The sequence below is a fragment of the Etheostoma cragini genome, chromosome 13, assembly GCF_013103735.1.
Source record: "Etheostoma cragini isolate CJK2018 chromosome 13, CSU_Ecrag_1.0, whole genome shotgun sequence".
NCBI lineage: Eukaryota > Metazoa > Chordata > Actinopteri > Perciformes > Percidae > Etheostoma > Etheostoma cragini.
The window spans coordinates 1173282-1193714 of record NC_048419.1 but is presented as its reverse complement, the minus strand read 5'-3'; the positions used below and the strand labels follow the sequence as shown (position 1 = coordinate 1193714).

At 42.1% G+C, this 20433-nt stretch overlaps 1 protein-coding gene across 2 annotated transcripts in view; it reads right to left on the bottom strand.

The window, feature by feature from the left end:
- The window catches only part of atp2a3 (ATPase sarcoplasmic/endoplasmic reticulum Ca2+ transporting 3), a 53274-nt gene that overhangs the window by 18666 nt on the left and 14175 nt on the right, over positions 1-20433 (bottom strand). For both annotated transcript variants that reach the window (XM_034889889.1, XM_034889890.1), the window contains exons 2-8: positions 20372-20389; positions 19928-20010; positions 14735-14839; positions 13986-14124; positions 7150-7230; positions 6803-6888; positions 6079-6543 (exon numbers count right to left, since the gene is read on the bottom strand). In XM_034889889.1, the coding sequence (XP_034745780.1) occupies positions 6079-6543; positions 6803-6888; positions 7150-7230; positions 13986-14124; positions 14735-14839; positions 19928-20010; positions 20372-20389 (977 nt within the window). The remainder of the gene's footprint in view (positions 1-6078; positions 6544-6802; positions 6889-7149; positions 7231-13985; positions 14125-14734; positions 14840-19927; positions 20011-20371; positions 20390-20433) is intronic.

Below are 20433 nucleotides of genomic sequence, written 5' to 3'. Positions count from 1 at the left end.
AAACTTGGGTGTCTTGCCCAAAGACACTTCAACAGGGGGGGGGGGCTTCCAATTGGCAGGCGACCACTAAAAGCACTATGAATTAAAATCGCATTTACCTACCTCTCATGTGTAAAATAAGCATGTGAACCGTTTCAACTCCACCCCTCAAAGAATTGATGAGATCCAGAATCAAAGGAAGAATCCGAATTGGAGTCAGAATTATTCAAATCAAAACGATGCCCTAAGATATTGATGGTTAATCCTAAAACTTTTCATTTTATGAACTGTTGTGGTGGGCAGCTCTGAGGTGTGGGCCTTGAGTTGTACAGTTTGTGCCCATAGAGCTCATATAAAAGCATTGGTGTCCCACTGTGGCACTTTGGAGTGGTTAGCACATCTCAAGCAGTCCTCACACACAGCCCCATGGTGTCAAAACACACATCCTGTGGAAATACGAAGAAGCAGGAGGCTGCTTACAAAAGACTGATAATGTTTGCTCTACTGCTCTGGATAAATACAAGGTGGTGCCCTTCTGGGACAAACCTCTATGTGTGGGGGTCCGCTCTACCAACTGAGCTATCCGGGCCCCCCCATGTAGAGGTTAACTCCTCAACGCAGCGGGTCGGGGTTCGACTCCGACCTGTGGCCATTGGCTCCATGTTATTTCCCCCCCTCTCTCCCCTTTCTCTGCAGATGGAAAAGGGGGGTCACTGTTGAGGTTAAGATCAAAGTAGAACAAATGACTCAAGGAAAATCTGGAGTGATCCAGAGTGAAGACATTCCCCCCCGACTGAAGCCTTTCCAGGCAGTGACTGTTTTGTCACGTCTCTCCCAGATTCTTAACCCTCCTGTTGTCCTTGGGTCAAATTTGCCCCGTTTCTTAAAGTTCCTATATCAGAAATTTGGGATTCTTTCATCCAAGTTTTCTAAATATTACATGAATGGTTCCATATAACACTTCTCACAAGTTAAATGAAGGATCAGTTCACTGCTTTATTGAATTTTGGGTGTTTTATTTCTCCAAAAGACAATACGTTGACGGAAGACAAAAAATATATATAATTTCATATAAATTAGGTTTCTTGATCATGAATTCAAAAAGGAAAATGGTGTAAAATCAGTGGTGATATATTGGTGTTCAGTAGATGAATAATAGTGGCACAAAAATGAGGAAAATGTTGAGAAAAAAGCATCAAAAGTGATTAAAAAAACAATGTCAAAAGCGTTAAAAACTGGTTTATTTTCCTGGGAGGACAACACAAGGGTTAAGTGTTTCTGAAGGTGCAGGCAACATTAGCATTGCACTGCTAACACGTCTTGATATAAAGCTCCATTGATCACTCCCACTGCCTTCACGCTCCAGTCAACCGCTGGAAAACAAAGCATAAGTCAGGGAGAAAGCGGAGTCCCAGAGCTCTCCAAGGTTTTGCTTTGTTGCTCCGCATTGTTGTTAAATCCTTTTTCTGAAACTCCCCACGGAAAAGCGATGCACTGGTATGACTCATGTATCGATAAAAACAAGGAGAGTGTGTAAAAGAAATAGATAAAGCATAGTCCATCTAAGGCCCTTAGCAGAATGCCACACATTCATTCACAATAGGCTAAAAGACACATACACACACACATAGAAAACATCCCTTTGAGACTCCATTAAATGTGACTGATTGAAAAATTAATGAAGCAGCAATTTGGATAAACTTGGTTTCTCCTGTGTGTGTGTGTGTGTGTGTGTGTGTGTGTGTGTGTGTGTGTGTGTGTGTCACTGACTTACCAGCCTCCACCAATTTAAAAAGGAACACAAAATCAATGGCAGACTTCAGATGAGAGCTAGCTGTCACCCCTCTAGCACATGAGTCTAAAATGTACGTTTCAGCCTTTTAAGGGAGTAATTATCCCTGAACAGCTCTCCGGGGCAACAGGGTTACTGTAGTTAGTCTACTGATGGAGTCTAGTGTGGTCCACATGCAAGTCGGTTATAAATAACCCTCATACTGAATCATGATTATAGCCTCCGTAAGATTATAGCTTTTAGAAAAATATGCAATTTTGCATTTGTAATTTGGTGAGACAGGCAGCTGCCTGAAACGCCTTGCCCTCATTCCTGTTTGAAATTCTTCAGTTAGTGATGTCACTGATTGAGGATGTGCTGCCCACGGGTGCTGCCTGAGCATGGCTTACATGGGGAAGCAGTTACGACGTAATGCAGTTGTCATTGGGCACAGTGATGACCACAATCGTTCACACCAAGGTAACCACATTTACTGTGACCCACACAAACGCATGGCATCATGGAAAAAAGCCAATTATTGTCTGACTTCGTTATTAAAGCAATGTGTGTTGTTTGGCTGATTCACCAGCTGTTTTCTGCTGTATTGCTGAGTGTGTACGCTGTGTTGTTTGTGTTGTTGTTTTTACTTCCGATGACCGCATTTAGAGAAGAAAAACACAATATGAACATAGAAATGAATTGAACAAATCGACCCCATTGTCAAGTAACCCGGTCCAGCTGTTTGGGTCAGTATCGGACCAGTGCATCCCTGACTGATATGTGGGCCTGAACAGCATTATTATGCCCCATTATTCCCTGTATTTCTTTTTCATGATGTACTTTTCCTTTAAGGAACTTTTAAATAGCTTTACCCTTCTGCTCGATTCTTAATTTCCCAAAGGTCATCGGGCTCGGTACACTGTCGCTCTAAAACAGATCAACAATGACTGCTCAGGGCCCCAATAACTTTCACAAGGCCTCAGGGATAAAATTAGGTTGTTCTTTCATCTGTGGTCAGTTTTCGCTCACTCTTTGATCCGCTGTGGTCTCCAAGGAAACAAGGCACGGTGTGACTCAGTGGTAGTGGCACAAGTTTATATTCTCATACTCACTTCCTCTGAGCTTCTGTGGGGATAAATGGTGAGTAACCCTTTTTATGTGTGCACGTGTGGTTTCTCTTTATTTGTCTGAAAATGAAAAAGGAAGTCGGGATACCAAGGGGAATCCCTGGAAATATTGCGGATATGGGGATACCCCCCAGGCAAGGGAGACACATGGTGCATTAAGGGCCACTGACTGGACACCAGTCCAAGAATAAGCACAGATGGATACGCCTGGGGAAGCACTCATGTGGGCATTTAAACCTGGATGCACAAAAAAAAGATAAAAAGATAAAGGGGAGGAAACACAGTGGTCCAAGCATAGAACGCACATGAAGAGGGACAAGTATCCATAAAAATGACTATCTCCAAGAAACACCATGATGAAAAAAAACTGCAATGCAGAAGAAGTTGTGCGAGTATGACTGTGTATGTGCCTCCTTATCTCCCACCAGAGAGGACAGGCCAGGAAGTACAGGTGGAAGCAGAAGGTCAATGTTTACCAGCATTAGCCCGCCGCGCTCTTTTTCTGCCTGAGAGGGTTTTGGAGTTGTGGTGAGATCAGTGGTCTGTGTCTCTCCTGCTAGAGGGAACTCCCTGTCGCTACGTCTTAATCACGCAGATACTCCACGTCATCTCAGGGAGAAAGGGGAGGGAGGGGCGTTTGTACCACAAGAGGGCCTGCCGTACAGGATATGCCAACTCCATTTTGAAACAGCAAAAAAGTAAAATGGATACACAGAGACAAAGAAGATCTAAAAGAAGTCCAAATACTTTGCTTTTTCTGACTGGAGTCAGGTTCAAGCACAGTCCACTACATGCAGTCTGCAGAAGTATCCTGCATTAAAGGTCTCATATTAGTCTAATATTTAGGTTCATACTTGTATTTGGGGTTTCTACTAAAACAAGTTTACATGTTTTAGTGTTAAAAAAAACATTATTTCTTTAAGCATTAGGTATAATTTCCTATAAATGAGGTTTATTGACCTTCAATTCCAAAAATAACTGTAATACTAAAGTTAATAAGTTAGTGTTACGTAGTGTTCAACGTCCAAAAAGTGACAAACATTGAAAAAAGTGTTGAAAGGGACAAAAACGTAAGAAAATGTTATAAATATTGATTAAAAAGCATCAACAAAAGGGTTAACTTTCAATTTTGACGGGAGGACAACACAAGGGTTAAATAATACAGACGACAAAGAGCATATTAAATTGCAATATTGGTGAAAACAATTGCAATTAGATTATATTCCAAAATCGTTGAGCCCTAGTAGAATCTCTTTTTGCTAACTTGGGTCTCAGGTCTGTGTTTTAATGTAGTAATAGTACCTGACCAGACACTGTGTTATGATCACCACACGAGAAAATATTTAGTAGCCTTTGTAAAACATTTATTCTTATGAATGACAATTGATTTTAGCCTTTTATTGACAGATATTAAATTGGTTAGAAAATGATTAACTTCTATTGCTTCCAAAGTTGGCTTCATAATGTTTTATTATTATATTATCATATTTAGGGAGGTGAACACAGTAGTGACATTTTCAACACTACGTAACACTAACTTATTTACTTTAGTTTTACAGTTATTTTGGGAATTTATGGTCAATAAACCTTATTTATAGAAAATTATACCTAATGTTTGAGTTAGAAAAGCAGAAATTAGGAATTATTGAGACTAAAATGAAAGGAATGGATGTTGATGATAATCACAGACTGGACTATGTCAACTTTAACTCAATACTATTTCAAAACCACTTCAAGTGCTATAAAACTGAATAAGACGCCGCAAAACTACCCATCAAAATCACCCCAAAGAGCGTTGTGTGGAATCAATCATGTTCTTGTTGGTAATTATACTAGGGTAATTAAAAAGAACATTGATATAGGAAAACGGGTCAGTTTGACCAGAGGAAACAACATTAAGCTTTAAACTAATGCATGCCACCCGTATTGTCTATTAGAAATCACTGAATTACCAGCCAACATTGTCCGCTGTATGACATGGCGCTGGCGTTTACCACACGCGCACACACACACACACACACACACACACACACACACACACACACACACACACACACACACACACACACACACACACACACACACACACACACACACACACACACACAAACACACAAACACACAAACACACACACACACAGACAAAGGAAAGGGTGAGGCTATGTGCAAGAGAACAGCTCGTGAATAGTTGATGATAAGATCTCTCAGTGTTTGTCGTCTGATGTAATTACATGTACACTATTTATACACTGAAACCTACAGGCACTTCAGGATCTGGTTCCCTGTATTGTGTTGATTCAGGTAATGTGACATTTTGGAAAAATTCACTTTGAATGTGTGAGCTGATCAGGCGATATACTGAGCTGGCACAAGCACTTCTTCAACCTCAAAGCTGCCAAATGGAGGTAAAAACTGTAACACCACAAGGATTTTCCATCCAGGGGGGGGGGGGGGGGGGGATGACAAATTGGGATCAGTGATGAACACCAAACCCTTCTAGAATTCCCCTTGATAGTACTTTTTCAAATGAAAATTCCCAAAAGCTTTTTTGAAAAGGGATTCAGTTTGTGGTCTGAACCAGTCCAGCTGTGTTGAAGGATGAAGTTAGAGCTGCAATGACTAATCCACCAATGGAGTAGTTGTTAACTATTAAAATATTCCGCAATTTTTATTATCAATTAATGGGCTTGAGCCTATTTTTATGAAAGAAATTCTCTCATTCCAGCTTACAAGTTGTGAATATGTTTTTAGTTTCTTGACTCCTCTATGAAAGTAGACTGTTTATCTTTGAGTTTTTTACCATTTCTTGATATTTTATCAACCACACATCATTAATCAAGAAAAGGATCGTCAGATTATTGACAATATACTCAATCGTTAGTTACAGCCCTACAGTAACGGAAGCGATGGAAACGATATGCAGTATAAACAATACAAAATTGGCCAATGATAGAGATTTTAATTATATTGCACCATTGCGATAATGTTGATGACGCAATCTACTGCGCAACATCGGCATCCTGAGTGAACATGGCTGAAAGCGAACCGGAGGAGCTGGTGAAGAAAAGGGGACCTTTCATTATTTGGACTAGGTTTGTATTTAAGGCATATGGCCCATCCCTACAGCCCTGTGTGCAATGATGCCTTGGTCTCTATGCACAAAATCAAACTAGCGGTTACAAAACAAAAGCAGTGCCTTACTCTGCAGACGGACATCTGGTTGGTGGTGAGGGTGCCCGTCTTGTCGGAGCAGATAACCGAGGTACAGCCCAGGGTCTCTACGGAGGGCAGGCTGCGAATGATGGCGTTCTTCTTGGCCATGCGACGCGTGCCGAGGGCCAGGCAGGTGGTGACGACCGCGGGCAGGCCCTCTGGGATGGCGGCCACGGCCAAGGCCACGGCAATCTTAAAGTAATATATAGCCCCTCTGACCCAAGAGCCCCCGTGGACGGGGTCTCCAAAGTGGCCAATGTTGATGACCCACACAGCCACACAGATCAGGGAGATGACCTTCGAGAGCTGTTGCCCGAACTCGTTCAGCTTCTGCTGCAGCGGTGTCTTCTCTTGTTCCGTAGCTGCCATCTGATTACGGATCTTGCCGATCTCTGTGGCAACGCCGGTAGCAACGACCACACCTATGGCGCGGCCTGCTGCAATATTTGTGCCCTGAGACAAAAAAGAGAGAGAAATGAGCGCGGGGAAGGGAAGCAGAAATAATCTGTGAAAATTATTTTGCCAAACATAAGAGAAGAGAGCTTCCATTAACTGGCAATGGCTCAGACAAACAGAAAAGTTCTGTAGTGATCCAAATGCAACTTAAAGTCTGGGGATTGCAGCAACTATGTTTTACTATGGGACTTAAAAAGTTGTATAGTTTTGCCCATAATGACATCAAACCCAGCGAGCTGCAGCGGGATGTGCTTACAGAAAACAGCATATTCTTTTTGTCTTGGTTGACAGCTCTGGGGTCCGGAACAGGGTCAGTGTGTTTGATGATGGATACAGACTCCCCTAAAGAAAGGATTTCACAAGACAATTGTCCAGGGTTAGATCTGTAACTGCAACAGGTGATTATTAGAACAACAATGTGATGGAGCCATACAAAGATACACACAGCCTGAAGGGGTAGAAAGTACCATCACAGACACTAAAATACCATTTGGTCTTCTACGTTCATGAAATGAAGGTCCAAGGGAGCATACTCTGTCTGAATTATTGTGTTATGTGAAAGCCTTGAAGGGGTGTTGGTGTGTGATGAGAGAGGGGAAATACCTGTGAGGATGGACTGGTCCACCCGCAGGGTGGTGGACTTAATAGAAGTCACTCTGATGTCAGCAGGCACCTTGTCACCAACTAAGAAAAAAAAAGAGACAAGCTTGGAATATTCAAACATATATTCAAATTAAAATATTAAAATCAGACTAGTCTGTTTAATTTTAACAAGAGCCTGGCAACACTATTAGAATATCAAAGCTAAGAGTCTACAGCCATGCTAGAGCTGTCTGAGGCTGTGCTTAGACAGAGTGGTGGGGGGGGGGGGCCATCACCAGACGCCTCCTGGTACAATATCATCACAATACTTGAGCCATGATGCGATAGTATTGCCATTTTAAAAATACTGCAATTTATAACCTTTTTTCCTACTTCTAATTTTTCCAAATTTTAAACGACGTCCTCAAAAGGAAACTTATCAACATCTGTTTCATCTAAAAAGAAACGTTCCTCTGTTAGTTCATCTCACTTCAACTGGATTCCTCCTAAACTGACCACCACATATATAATAATAGCTTGTGTATCAATTACCACTGAAAATATCAAGATTCTTTGTTGTGTCAATTCCCCCCCCCCCCCCCCCCCCCCCCCCCCCCCCCCCTAATCAGCACTGTATGCTAACATGTCCACATGACAATGCTGGCGTGTTGATGTTTTACAGGTCCTATGTTTCCCAGGTTCATTGCCTGGTGCTAAGTACTTAAACTTGCTATTCTGAGTGCATGGGTGCGATCACACTGTACGGCAAGTGCAGTGCACAGAAGTACACTTTCAACCGTTGTGAGAACCCGGATGGTGTGGTCACAATAGTGTGTGGAAAGCTGGACACTTCTCACCCACATTGGTTGTCACCATGGCTACAGATCAGAAGGAAAGGGGCCGCCAAACTTGTGAAAATTGCAGCAGAGGAAGCTGCAGTTGTCACATTTGCTCTGGGCAACACAACTAAACAGGTTTAAATAATACACGTGTTTTGTTTTCATTAAGTACAACTATAGGCAACTGTTTTCAGATATGGCAAAAATATGTTTATTGGGTTCATTTAGTCTGTAATGATTTGGTCTCGGAACAATAACATTAATGCAAGCTAGGCATCATCATTTCTGGTAAGAGTAACACTCAGTTTGAGACGACACTACGCTGTCCAAATGTACGCACTACAAAAGGTAAATGTGATCATTTTTACCAAATACCTTGGTATTGTCTTATGCTTTCACAAAATATTTACACAAATACATTTTTGATAAATAATTATCAGAAACGTAGGTAGAAGCAAATAATGGGAAATTACTTTACTGTAATTATGATATAATAACAAAAAGCTCAGAGGACATCTAGTCTCATATGACTATATGGAGATAATATCCATATATTGCCAAGCCATGAACTGAGGTATCCCAATTGAGACACAAGCTTGGTTTAGCCGGTTAGCACAATAACAGTTGCTAACTAGAAGGGCTGTAGTCAAGACAACCTTTGTCTAGTCCAAGACCTGGACAAGTTGAGACCAAGTCAAGACCGAGTCCAAAGAGGTTTGAGTCTGAGTCGAGACCAAGTCCAGGACAAAAAGGAAAGTCTTATGCATGACAAAGTTTGACGTTGTCTCACAGGTTTCCAAAATTGTTGCTTTGCAGCATTTGCAGTCTGGCCTGTGTTTCTTTCTAAGCACAGTGCTGAGACATTCCTTCCGGACATCTTCGTTTGTTTCAGAGTGTGTGAATCAGTAATAATGAATGGCAATAATGTTAGCAGGGAATTTAGACGCAGGCGTGCAAATATAATCTAGTGTGTGAATGGTTATCGGGTGGCCAGTGTTTTCCTTTCCCCCCAATATTATAAAAAAAAAAAATAAGGACACCTGGGGCCTCATGTTTAAAAGATTGCCCAGCTTTCATATCAGAAGATGAAAAGTACGCAGAGAAATATTCACATGTATGAAACTGGGCGTAGGCCAGGTCCTGCACACCTTTCCTTTATACGTCACAATCAACGGGAAGTTTAACGAGCCTTGCCTCCTCCCATGAATTAATATATAAATGACTCTAATTGCCCCCTGACGTCATTCTTTGTCCAATCACAACAGGTTATTCCGCTGCAGACGGAAAAAACTAACTTGTAGTGACTTATTGTGTTTGGAGGTTTGTCATCTCGGATGAGCAATGAAAGAAAATGCCCAGAGTGGTAAATGGTGACCGGGCAGTGAATCCAGTCCAGATGGCCCAGTGCTTGGTGGACCGGGTCCACCTTATCCACTTAATAGCCTACAAATGATCTACGGGATCAACCAGGGTTTGTTCCTGGGGAGACAGATCCGTGCGTCCCTCCTCCTGACTACCATGGATGTCTGAGCCTCCATGACCGCACACTCACAGACACTATTGCATTTTCCCGTGCCAATCGTTTTGTTGCACAGTTATGTAATTCATATTTCATCCATAGGAAATACAGAGGATGACTGAACATATTTCCTAAATGGATTTCTCATTCATTTCCCGTCCTCATGTTTAACAGAGGTTAAAAATAACAATCTAATTAGTGGGATTCCATGCAACAGGTGAAATTTCAGTCTAAACCAAGTGGTGGACTGACCAACAGACTGACGTTGTAATCTTTAGAGCCATTATCCTAGCATGGCTTAAAAGGACCAGAAGACCATCCTACAGGAGCTATCAGTAGTAGGAAGAGGACCGTCAGATGATTGGCTTCAGGAAAGTTCCCCTGAGCTTCACCTGAAGCTGCAGGTGAACGCTCAGTTACACCCTATATCTGTCCTAATCAAACAATAAATCCTTGAGCAAAGAAACATTGGGGGCTCAGTCCAAGCTCAAGCTGCCGCCGCAGGAGTCACGTTTCCGTATGAAAATGACTGACGCCTTTGTTCTCTCTTCACTCACTGCACCTCTTATCTGTTCCTCAGATTAACCACTTCCTTATAGAATATCATGCTACAGATGCATTAAATCTACAAAAATGCAGTTCATCTTCTTGTTAAGCCTGCATATTAAACTTGTAATCATAGCCAGATCATTAGAAGTATCTAATGCCCAAAACAACTTGGTTATTGCATCCCAAGAAAATAAACGGTTAATGGAAATATTTTCATAATAGCCGACAGAGCAGGCTTGTGAGAAATGGGTGGTTTGATTAATTGACAATGAGCAGAGGAGTGGGGAATTGCTCCAAACACACCAGATGTAATATTCTTCACTTTCCTTCCAGCATGATGAACAAGGAAAAGACCCGATCTTTACTTATGTAATAAGTGTCCCGTTAATGCAAAGAAGTCATCGGGGCTTCTCAGCAGCGATACCAAAGTACCCTGGCTTAATTAGCATGAATACGGTTGGCCATCTTGTTGAATCTCGGCTTCCCTCGCTCACGTACTTTATTGTTTTTCATCTTTCTCCTTTTCTCTCCTCTTGACATTTACTCAATGTTCTGAGATCGCGAGAAGAATCTTTTTCAATCTTTAGCCTGACGGGGCAGAGATGGGGAGAAAGACGAACAGAAGCCGCGCTGTGTGCAGATGAATAGCCTGTACTCCCAGTTTCATATTTCTGGGCCTTTCTCAGTCTGCACCCATGGGTTGTCAGAGAAAGGGGGTGGGAGAGGTGCAGGGGGAGAGAAGAGTGGGTTGTGTTTGTGTGGGAGATGGTTGGGGGGTGCAGGTCCGCTGTAGCAGGACAGGCCGAGGGCTTTTCAGACGCCTACCTACAGACTCCTGCTTTCCGATCACAACCTCCCACAGACACTCGCCCTCTGCTTGAAGAGAAATGCATTCTAATCCAGCCTGGTGACTTCAGATAAACAGGCTTTGGAATATCGGAAAGATGTCACATTTGTCCAACTATAATTTGAAGTGTTTTGAGTATCAAGTATTGAATTGAATTCAGAATTTAATGAATAAACTGGAACGTAGCACATGCACATTAGATGAAAACAAGTGAGCAGGTCAGACTGGTATGGCCAGTTGGAGTTCTTCTTTCATTTGATAAAACTGGACTCCAAACTAGATCTCTTGTAAAATATACTGGCAACAAGCTCTTTATTCCTGTGCAGTCTAACCGTGACTTGTTAGTGGGAATGGCTCTGTGCATGTTTCCATCTCTTCAGGTCCTGTGTACACCCTGGAGGAGTTCCTGACAACCTGACCGCTGCAGTCATTTAAAAAAAAAAACGGAAAGTTCCAGTGGAGGCGCAAATCAGAACCGTGTCGCAACCGTAGCTGGCATCGCCGCTACCTACAAGAAGGCAGGCAGGCAGCGGCGGTGGAAACTTGAGTATATATATATTTATGTTCTTCGCTCTCCTCAAAAGCACACAACAGTGTCCTTTTCCGATACCTCCATGCAGTGTACTCTACCCCAGTCCCCATTGAATAACAAGAGGCTAATCTGTAGTACAGAAAAACCTGCAAAATCAATGGAGGAAAGGAAAATATTCATTTGTTTTCTTTGTCAGCATATCCCTACATGTTTCAGTCAGTGTGCATGATGATGTGACACACATGTTCTAAGTGAGAAGAGTGTGTGATGCAGCAACAAGATTATGTCACATAGAATGAAGCGCTTAATATATGACTGTGAGTGTTGTATAAAAAATGCAGCAGTGTGCATAACACCTCTATCACACCACTTCTTAAAGTGAACTTTGAAAGTAAATGTGTTCTGTACTTAAAACAAGCTGGACTAGCTTTGACTGCCGCCACGTCTTCAACAGAGAGTTTACACTTCAGGCCATCTCTACTGGCTGCTAAATGGTGTAATGGCATATATGGTGAACAATAAGGACATTTAAAAGAGTGTGCACAATACCAACAACAGTGACACATTTAACTGATAGAAATGCCTTTTCACCGTCACCATCAACCTTTATATAAATGTAATCATGTCTAATAGGCATGTAATGATGAATCAGGGAAAAAAACTATGTAAATGTGTAATGAATACCACCAGATTATATTTCACTTGTTTGACTTTATTTATTTGAGGACATTTTTTTGTACATTTATTACGTTATTTTGATGTGACATTTGTTTTGACAATCCAATTATTATTTAGTATTATTTGTTATTTAAAGGTCCTATGGGATGAAAAATTCATATTTAAAATTAATATGAGATCCCCCAGCCTGCCTATGGCCCCCCAGTGGTTAGAAATACTAACTGGCACATACTAAGGAAAGCTCATTGTGGGACTGGCTCTAGTGGCTGGAATTCTGCACCAAGACTGAATATTGGGAATGAGATGTCATGGGTACCGTCAAGATAACATCGGTTTTGCAGTTTATATCAATAAAAATGATTTAGTTTAATTTATCTGCAGCTTATTCTGTTAAAGAAATCCTGAGAAAATGGTATCGTCAAGTTAAAATTGTGAATCAAAAATTGTGAGTTGAGTTACATTGTTACATAATGTCTCCTATAATATGGACAATATGTCAGATTAATTAGGTACTATCCTTGAAATCTAATTCCCATCTATTGAACATGGTTCTTTTCAAGCCACCTTTAAAAGGATAAAGCAACACTGAACATAAACATTAGTCTATGTTGAGTACCCCCCCCCCCCCCCCCCCCCCCCCCCCCCCCCCCCCCCCCCCCCCCCCCCCTTTCCCCACAATGGCACAACCACCATGGATCCACTAGCAGCTGGAGCAATAACACCACGATATCCCTTATTCAAACAGCAGATGGTTCACCTGGAGTCATATCTGTTCACAGGTGTGGGTAAAAACTCAACCCCCTGTAAACGTCGGCGTCACCGAGATGAGCCGAAACGGAGAGTTGTCATGGTGACAGTGTTGGTGTTGACAGTGACTGTAGTGGTGGTTGGTGGGAGATGACTAGTCATTTTGGTGCTTGCTACCTGTGTGGGCTTGTCTGCGTCTGGCTGCGTGCGCATGCATGTATGATGGTGGACACCGGCTGTAACAAGCCCAAATTCCAAGTAACACACACACAAACACACACACACACGCACACGCACACACACACACACGCACACACACACACAAGCCCTTCAGTGGTAATAACTTGGATGGATGATTCCATTTTTAAACCTTGTGCTAAAATCAAATAGCGCTAAGGCTTCACTGTAACCAACGCAGCATGTATAATCTGTCTCCTTGCCTCTCCGTGCTGTGATTATGAATGAACGCTGTGATCGCCCACATCCTGAGCTCTCCCTCCTTTCCCACACATCACTCCGAGCAGTCTGAGACCAATCACTAGCCATGCAAGGCCGAGGATTACACTCTCAAAAAGCGGTCATGTCAATGGTGGTGATCTCTTTGGCACTGCATGTGTGTGTGCGTGTGCAAGATTTAATGTATGGGTTTGTGTGTACATTAATTCTGGCATACACAGATGTTCTGCAACCAGAGTAACAACAAGACTATTTTTAGACAAGGCTGCCCACACATGGGCAAGTTTACAGCAGGGGAATGGTGTGTATGTGCATGTAACATCGGGGGAGTGTGAGTGAGGAGCTGACAAACATCCAGCAGTGTCCAGGTGGTGAGACTGAGAGCATGGAAAGCAAAGGGAAACGGGGGAACGCTGTGGAAAATAAAACTGGGCCTTAAAATACAAGGGGTGACCACACACTCACTCACACACACACACACACTCACTCACTCATTCACACACACACACACACATGCTAATCTAGTTTGAGATATACAAAAAGTGTTTCCAGACTCATGGAAGGGTGGCGAAGGCTGTGTGAGTGTGTGCATGTTGGTGACAGCAGTGAGAGGCCGACGGAGGTAGATAAAGTGTAAATTAGTCTCTGTGAGTGACAGTAAGAGTTTGGCTGGGTGCAGCCGCAGCTTACCTGCCACCTCCACTATGTCTCCTGGGACGATGTCTCTGGCTTTGATCCTCTGGACAGCCTTACGGTTCATGCGGTACACCTTCCCCATCTCTGGCTCATACTCTTTCAGAGCCTCAATGGCACTCTCAGCTTTGCGCTCCTGTGCAGAGAGATGTGGAAAAGAGACAGTCACACCAAGCAAACATTTTGAAGTCTAGCTCTTATGTCAGAGTTATGGTATTGTGAAAAACATGCAAGGCAAACACAGCAGAAGAGAAAGGGTGATTTTGGAAGATTTAATTCTTTTAGATTTTTTCAACACTAATGTGTGTAGAAGTGTATCCAGTTGCACCGTGCCCTAAGAGCCTAAACTGAGTTCTAAACTCCGATCGATGCAACGCCTCTTCTTTCCCAAAGTATCGATGGACGCCCCGTCTAATGCTGCTTCCTCTGCAACACAAATGAACTGCTGGGGGGGGGGCACTCGACACCAGGGCCCTGGTTTGTTTTATTTTTTGATTTGACGCATGGACTCGACTGCTCCGGTGTCGACAGCCTCATCCCGTAACAGATGTTACCACACGATGTCAGTTTGAACAGAGTGTAAGAGACGACAAAGTTGAATCCATGCATCCTGCAACAGCTGCTGTACACGATAGAAATGTTTGGACTTTACTATCTTGTTAGCCATAGTGAGCCTTTGTAACCATGTGAACACCCTGCAGAGAGAAACGTTACTCGTGTGTCACAGGATGAAGAGTGCATCTCACCTGCCAGACCCCGATAACAGCGTTGGCGATGAGGATGAGAAGAATAACAAAAGGCTCAACAAAGGCGGTGGTGGAGTCCTCTCCTTCCTCAAACAGAGCCAACACCTAGAGGCACATACAGGACCCGTGAAAACATTAGCAGACATTTTATATTGCAACTCAAGTCCCACGCTGCCTCAATTAGATATGTTTTCAGGGCAGGCTTGCTTGCACTGAAACATATTAGGGAGAAAAAATGCTTAAATGTTTTGGCAGGAAAACCAAACTGGAAATGTTTTTTGGACAGAGGAGATGCAGCTCTGTTCCAATGAGTCTATAGCCGCTTTCTGACCAGAGGGATTTTTGCATTTCTTAGAACATAAGATTTAAAAACTGGAACAATTTGGGGATTATTAAGTTTCTCTGACCATAGTTCATGTAACTCTTTCAACGCCTACCTCAGGGCAGCGTCTTTCCCTTTTCTCTTTTCACCTTGGTCTACGTGGATTGGTCCAACTTATAAGTCACGCCCCCACAGCGCGCCATCTGTTGAAGCCATGCCATCTGTTTTACCAAAACACTGACTACTTTAATAATTACTTGACTATGTCAATCACTACGAGAATGGACGGAATGCTGAACTCTGAAAAGTGGACTGATGTGGAGGATGATATAACGCTGGAGTCTTCGTCTTCAGTGTTTCTCTGTTAAGTCCTCCGGCCTGGTCTTTAAATGCTGCCGCTCCAACTCCATCATGAGGATCCCAGCAAGGCACAACAGGGACAGTCCCATGACCTCCTCCATGCTGGTTTGCTGTTGTATGCAGAGTTAAAGTCAAGCGACAACGCTAAAAGACCGTTGCCGTCACTTCCTTACCCCCCCTACCAGTTCCTATCGCCACTTGGCCAATGCGAATGCAAATGGAAAAAAACTATTTTGGGGGAGAGTATTAGAAGTGTTCCTAAAACTACATTCCTCTAACTACTAGGTCGGAAAGAGGCTATTGTTACCTTAAGCAGAGGTTCCCAAATGACACCCCCCCATCATGTTCCAAATGGGCTCATGTCAATTGATTTTAAACTGGATATTTAATGTCAATTTTCAATTTCAATTAAAGTGGCTTTATTGGCATGTACAACATGATGTTGCCAAAGCATGTTAACACACAAACTACCCAATTAAACAAAATGGCAGGGCTATAGGCTGTGTCTTTTTAAGCATTTATCATTGCAACAGCTTGTGTTCAGGTGTTTACGCTGACTCAATATGTAGATTTTAGTTTTTAAATGAAATCTTAATTTTTTTACTTTAAAAAAGAAAAACCCATCTAGCTGTGCTAAGATCTCCCTGCGTACCCCTGGCACCTGCATAAGTACTGAATTCCCTGGTTAGGAATCAGGTGACATAGTGTGGCTGAAATCAGGAGAGAATCCCTCATGTCCTGCTCCATTCACAATCCTGGCACTCAAAAGAGAAATGCTGGGAAATGGCCAGAAGGACTAGGCTCCTCCCTCAGCATCTAATCCAGTTGGAGGCTGCAAACATTTCAGACCAGATGACTGCAAGAGCAAGATGCGGCAGAACACAAGAAAAGCTAACATTTCTCACATCCACACAAACAGTTGCTGTGGGCATTTAAAAGAAATACAATTGAATGATGCGGTTCTAGTTAGTCTCGTACACATTTCTCTATGCACTCAGTAGACCGTGTAAATTCAGTACTTTTTGCAAGTTCACCCATACTAATAAAAATGAGCAAGCTGAATTAAAACAAATGAAAGGTATGATTTAAAAATATAATTTCAGAATAAATTCTCCAATAAAAAGGTAGGTAGCAGAGCAGCAAGGCAACGCCTAAAATGAGAAGGGTAATAAAAATAAATGAAATCCTGCAGGAAACTAGATCATTGGGGAAATAAAAATCGGTGGATGAACTGAGATTATTTTAAACACTGCCATTCTGATGAAGCCCAGTTTTTTTTGCACAGTTTGAGATCCAGTACACCAAAGCTCTTGGATGGCAGGAAAAACACACACAAATGCACATTTACATAATGATTTTGTGAGCTCCGCTGCGTGCTGTGTCTTTTCGGGGGAGTGTGTACCACAACATAAAGACCTGAGTGGTTGAAGGACGAGACAGTCAACAACTGAAATAGTGAAGCATTCCTGCATGACGTAGACAAGAATTTGGAAGGTTTCACAGAAGTATCCCTGCTTTAAAATAATTAGGTAAGATATCTTTGACCTTAACGTCTATCTGACATCTGACGTTTGAAAAAATGCTGATCAGGAAAATGGAATCAGAGAATTTTTTATGACTCAAACCTATTATTTGATTATCAAAATAGCAGGTGATTGATTCAATTGTTGACAACAAACTGATCAATCCATCCATCTTTGCGGCTCTACTGTGCACCGCGTCGTCTAGAATCTTTTTATTTAAGTTGATATGAAAGGTTGACTTCAGTATTTACACATCCAGCAGGCATAGACCAACATTAGAATTCATTTGGAGTCGTTATTCCCACCGTGGGATGAAGGCAAGTATAAGTCTGCTTTTGCAGCTCTGTTGTCTTTAATATCTGTCCCTCTAGCTTCTAAATGCTCCCCCCTGTCCACTAGCTAGTCTACCTTTACCTATCCTTTGTTGTTAGACGCTGGCCAGCTTTAAGAGATCTTTCTGATTAAAACAGCTTTATTCTGCACTTAAAAGATCAGAGAGAGCAACCCCTTTCAGTTATTAGTAGTTATTTGATTCTTTGTTCACATAATATAATAATCTATACTACAGCTGACTGAAGGTCATGCCTCAGAGCTAGGTGTCAAGTCAAACTAGGATATATAGTAAGCGTACAATACATTTTTAAATTAATGTTAATGGACTGGCCCCAAAAACATCTCCACAGAGAAATATACTATGCATACAGTCTTACTGTGCGTTACTAGACTTTCCCAATGTCTCTACAGCCCGATATAGTGTGATGGCAGCTGAAGGAGTCAGAGCTTACAGATACTCTACTGTATATTAGCTGTTGTAATAGGCAACAAAGTACATCTTTAGGAGATCATAACAGATAAAGCTCAATGCAACACAGAAATGACTTCCCAGCTACTGTGTGTTATTTGTTAATTTGTCAATGGCGAGTAATGAGTCCACAACTAAAGCAGCTGAGAGAGAGAAGGAGAGATGAAGTAGGTTTACTTTTCCATGATCTGATGTTGTTTATCAAATGATGAAAGAGTATATTCTCCCCAGTGTATTGAGCAGCAGAGTGTACGTGGAGGCCGGCGTGAGCCCGGTCGATAGCTCATCATTCCCCATCATTCGGGATGGTAAATCTCCCCTCTGACTGAGCTGAGAGTTGAAGGCAACAATGGCAGTCCTCTCAGCAAAAGACACTTCACACACAATCAGAGAGGGCTTTGAATAGCTAACGGCTACTTTCACGCTGAATGGGAGTTCAAATGGAGAGAGAGTAGGATTTCTTTTGGTTCTTCGAACTCGTTGAAGATCTGGTGGGAATTTAACTGCTCGCAACAATCGGAAACAAAATGAATTAAATTGATTTAACGTTGGGTTTTGAACATGAAAGCTTCATTACCATATTAAATCTCTCCTTACAGCTTTAAACTTTGCACTGTTCGTACTAGACATGCATAACTGCACGCTGAGACACATGCCGACAGATGGCCCATTACAGCTAAATGTTTTCCAGAGTTTTGGAATATAGCACAGCTCTCAGCAAAATAGAAAGTAAATAAATATATTCATATCCAATTGGTTAGAAAAAAACACTCTATAAGGTCAAAGGAGGCTTGCAATCCAGTTGTTACTTGACCTTTTAAGGTCCTTTCCTATACTCTCTTGACCCCCAATTACACATTTACTGCAATTGGGAATTTACAAAAAATTCAGTGAGCTATATCATGAACTATGCCTCCATTTATCAAGCCGTTTCAAATGTCCTCTCATAATTGATCTATTATCATTTTGTTGAGGGTACCAGCTGTTTAGCCATACCCCTGGTCTGGGGTAATAGGGTAATAGAGGGTAATAGAGCAGAGCCACACGATTATTTGGTTTTCCATGTTCCACTCCAATTGATTTTTTGTAAATTCCCAATTGCAGTAAATGTGTTGTCACGTGTACAGAATATATATTTAATAGTGTAGCCTAACCTGACCTGTGCCGTCTGCTAATAAGCTTGACTTGTGTGTCATGCAAAGGAGGCCGGAGAATCTAATCAAATCACTTTGAATATATTCAAAATAACAGCCAAATGACTCCTAGGCTAAAGTCTAACTAAAACTCTAGTTCACTAGTTCCCATCAGCCACTCCTGATCATAATGGTTGCATGACAGTGAGCAAATAAAAAAGTTAAAAACTTAAAGAGGACAATATTAATGTCAAGAGACAAGCATTGGAAATGTTTGGGACTAAGAAAACCTGCTCCAGAGTGTAATATATTTGTGATTTTGAGTCAGAACCTAATTTTAGTTAGTTAGCTGAAAGCACTCCAGGCAACGATGACATTGTAAAGCATTGGGGTCTCTGCGGCAATGGAACAGGGGCCCTGTTCCACTATAAACAAGCTTTTTAAAGAAAGAAAGGCTTGATTTACACGAGGAAAAATGAGCCCACACTCCGGAGTCCTGGAGTTACAGCCCACGCCTGCTCTCCGAGCCTCTCGCTAACTCGACAACAGTAAGAGAAGATATATTGTGTCATACACATTTTTAGAACAACTTTCCTACTTTCGGAAATAGCAATAACAATTCCATCCCGTCCCGAGACACCGGGACGTGCTGTAATAGAGGGGAAAAAAGTTATTATGCAGTCAGGATTCCCCCACTCCATCCCTCTCCGACTTTCCCCACCCTCGGACTGCAAGCAGGGTCACAGTGTGAGGCGCTGCAGCTGAGAGCCATTTGATAGATAGATAGTTTTGTTTCCAGTCTGGTTCCCTCGCTGAAACCATATCAACACTGGGTGGAAAAGCCTGTCATACACAGGTTTCCACATGGAAATGGAACACAAACCATGTTGAGGAGTGTTCTAACGGAGGAATAAGGCTTCCCAAAGCTAATGCAGCTAGTCTATTTGGTAGCCAAATTGGGTCTCAAATCCAATAGGGGGACACTAGAGGACCAAAATCAAGAACAAATAAGATAAAGACCACTGGCATTTTAATTAGCTGGGTTGTACTTACAAAGGAGACACAGGCAGCTAGCAGCAGGATTCTGACCATGATTTCTTCAAACTGCTCCAACACCAGTTCCCACAGGGACTTGCCTGAAATATACAAGGACAAATACATATTACACACTTTTTTTGCATCACACTCACAATTAAAGGTTAAAGGTTTAAGGCTCCTACTGTAAGGACTCAAAGTGTGTCGTTAAACCTAAGGGTGGAAAATATCTGTAAGATGTATTGACATTAGATTCTTTGTACTGAAGAACACAATCCCTGTATTTACAGAGAAGTGGTGGAGTGTGTGTGTGTGTGTGTGTCCATTGGTGAAAAGCTGCTTTAGTGTACACTCCCAAAGTTAAGCAGTCGGTCGACAGAAACAACAGATCCTGGCTCAAGACACTTTATCAGGTAGTCAAAGGGAGGAGGATGGCAGTGCACTGGAAAAATCAATATTTACCTTCTTCAGCTGGGAGCTCTGTGGATGTCAAACCAAGCCGGTTGTAAAAGGAATCAAATATT